The sequence below is a fragment of the Gadus chalcogrammus genome, chromosome 20 (genome assembly GCF_026213295.1).
Source record: "Gadus chalcogrammus isolate NIFS_2021 chromosome 20, NIFS_Gcha_1.0, whole genome shotgun sequence".
NCBI classification, from domain to species: Eukaryota; Metazoa; Chordata; class Actinopteri; order Gadiformes; family Gadidae; genus Gadus; species Gadus chalcogrammus.
The window spans coordinates 15,171,947-15,174,446 of record NC_079431.1 but is presented as its reverse complement, the minus strand read 5'-3'; the positions used below and the strand labels follow the sequence as shown (position 1 = coordinate 15,174,446).

General features: G+C 44.7%; 1 protein-coding gene across 3 annotated transcripts in view; it reads left to right on the top strand.

Moving 5' to 3' along the window:
- The window catches only part of nrp2b (neuropilin 2b), an 88,784-nt gene that overhangs the window by 46,161 nt on the left and 40,123 nt on the right, over positions 1-2,500 (top strand). For all 3 annotated transcript variants that reach the window (XM_056579668.1, XM_056579667.1, XM_056579666.1), the window contains exon 10: positions 796-940. In XM_056579668.1, the coding sequence (XP_056435643.1) occupies positions 796-940 (145 nt within the window). The remainder of the gene's footprint in view (positions 1-795; positions 941-2,500) is intronic.

Sequence of the window (2,500 nt, the reverse complement as noted above, 5' to 3'; positions counted from 1 at the left end):
CTCTGTCTCTCTCCCTCACGCCATTCCCTCTCATGGGTGTTAATTAAAAAATGTCTTTTCTGCATCGCCTCTCTTCACTGCAGGCGGTCGGACGGTCTTGTGAGACAGAGAGCTCTAAGCTCGCTACTAATTTCTCAGACAAAGTCTTAAAACTCTTTAATTATACGCCGGCGTCTCTGCGGCTTGGCGACTACTTGCACTTCCATGAAACCCTCCCCTGGGATGAAGGCACCGCAGTCTGTTCAAGTGCAGCACAATACATTTCAATCAATGTCGGGAAACTTTGATCAAGGGCGCGCTTGCTCTTGATGCCAGGCCTTGGTGTCACATTCATTTTTATTGTATAAATAGTTGTATTATGTGAATATTGTTTTTTGTGTCAGGGCTGGCTGAAAATCTTCTCAAAGGAATGCTTAATATTATTATTCTCCTTTTTATTATATAATTTAAGGATGTTCTTACTCTCAGTTTAGTGTCTGCTGTTATGTTTTTCTTAGCTGTTTAAACTAGAGTACAAAATCCAAAGTGAGCATTAGAAATTCAAAGTTCACAGTGTTAGAGTGAATATGGAGGCGTTCACTTCCCCAGTAGCTAGACCTATCATGGGAGGTTGTCGACCAAACCTCTCCAAACATTATAGTCTGACAGCTCAGAGTTCGCTCTCTATTTTACAATACTGATGTAGTCGACCAATGCTTTGTCACACGGATTGCGTTGTCCGGAACGACCCTCTGTTTTAATATACGTTTGATAGATGAAACCATTTGATGTTGACGAGCCTTCTCTTCTGTGCAGATCTTTGAGGGGAACGGCCACTACGACACCCCGGAGGTGCGAAGGTTTGAGGAGCTGGCGGCCCAGTTCATCAGGATCTACCCAGAGAGGTGGTCCCCCGCTGGGATCGGCATGAGGATGGAGGTCCTGGGCTGTGAACTACCAGGTAGGAATGTGAAGAGATCCACATCCAACTCTTAGATCCATGAAGATGAGTTTGGATAATAGAAACCCAGAAACCCAAACTACTACATCATCCTTCCCTGGCTATAGTATAGGCGACCTGCTCATATAGGCTGCATCATGAGAACACCTCATGTGATAATGCATGTACATTACACTACTCCATAAACCACACAGAATAAATCCTCTGGGGCCGGGATATTATTCTGTGTTTGTTGTTGACTTTGCGGTCAGTCCTGTTTGTGACCTGCCATGCCTGTGTTGGCATGTCCCAAGTGTTCATGTGTTTGTTAATCAGCTTTCCATATAGGCGGTCTTGCGACATGTCTAGTCAGGGATTAACATGTCTAGGTCAGGAGACTTTCGCTCCTTCATAATGGACAGCTGTGGAACAATCACCACTAATGCTTATGGGATTCTATCTAGAGTGTGGCTAGCATGCAATACAGGACTTGCACCGTATAGGCTACACAAAAGTTGTATCCATGAATGGTTGGCGAACTTTCCTTTCTATTAAGATTTAATCTTCCCCTAACTGCATCCGAGTTGAGTTGATTATAACAGAGCAAATACATACACTCTATCAGCCAATAGACTATATGGACATTTGTGCTTGTCAATTTAGTGTGTGAGTTAATGTGTAGCTTTTGTGTGAGGCTCTTTATTTTTTGTCTTACAATGATGAGGCACTTGGCACTTAGAGCGCTATTTTTAAGTAAGATTAGCGGGCATGAATAAATGCTTCCGGATGAGTTTATTAGACTGTGAGCCGGCTTGCGGTAAACCATCCAGCTCCTGGTTTGTACCACGGGAGGTGGGGCATCCTGGGCTCCTCTCCAGCGTGGCGATGATCGATCGATTGAGTGAGTGCTGTGCGAGACTGCAAGTGTTGCTGTGCTCCACCACTCAAAACGGTTAATAACACCTTGAGGAACTTCTTCTGAGGAACTGCAGGAGTGTCTTCAAAAAGGTTGGATGGATTCTGAAAATCGACTGGGTCGATCCACTCTGGGTAAATTGCAGTAATCACATTCACTAGAGGGTCTGAATTAATACCTGTACTTCAGTTGAAAGTACCTGATATCGCTCTGTTGTTCTGTACCCTTGTCTGCGTCTTTCTCCTCTCTCTCTGTCTCTCGCTCTCTCTCTCTTTCACTCTCTATCCATTTTATCTCTCTCCTATTCCTCCTTCCATCTCCTTTCGTCTCTCCTACTATTAACTCCCCTTTTGTCCCCACCCCCCTCTTTATCCCCATCTCTCTCTCCCAATCCTTCTCTCTCTCTCTCCCTTCCTCTCTCTTATACGCACTCCCCTGCCCCTCTGTTTCCTCTGGTGAATCCTTAGAGAGAATCCCCTCTTTTATAAAAATTGTATTATTATTATTTATTTTCTTCTTGCCTCTACCTCTTTTTCATTCCCCTAATCCTCTAATCGCCTCCTTCCCTGGCCTGCGGTGACATCACCTCCAGGACTTAGATTAGGATGTGACAGGTGAGGACAGGAAGAGAAAGTGACACGTACCGGCTCTCAGTGGAAAGTGTG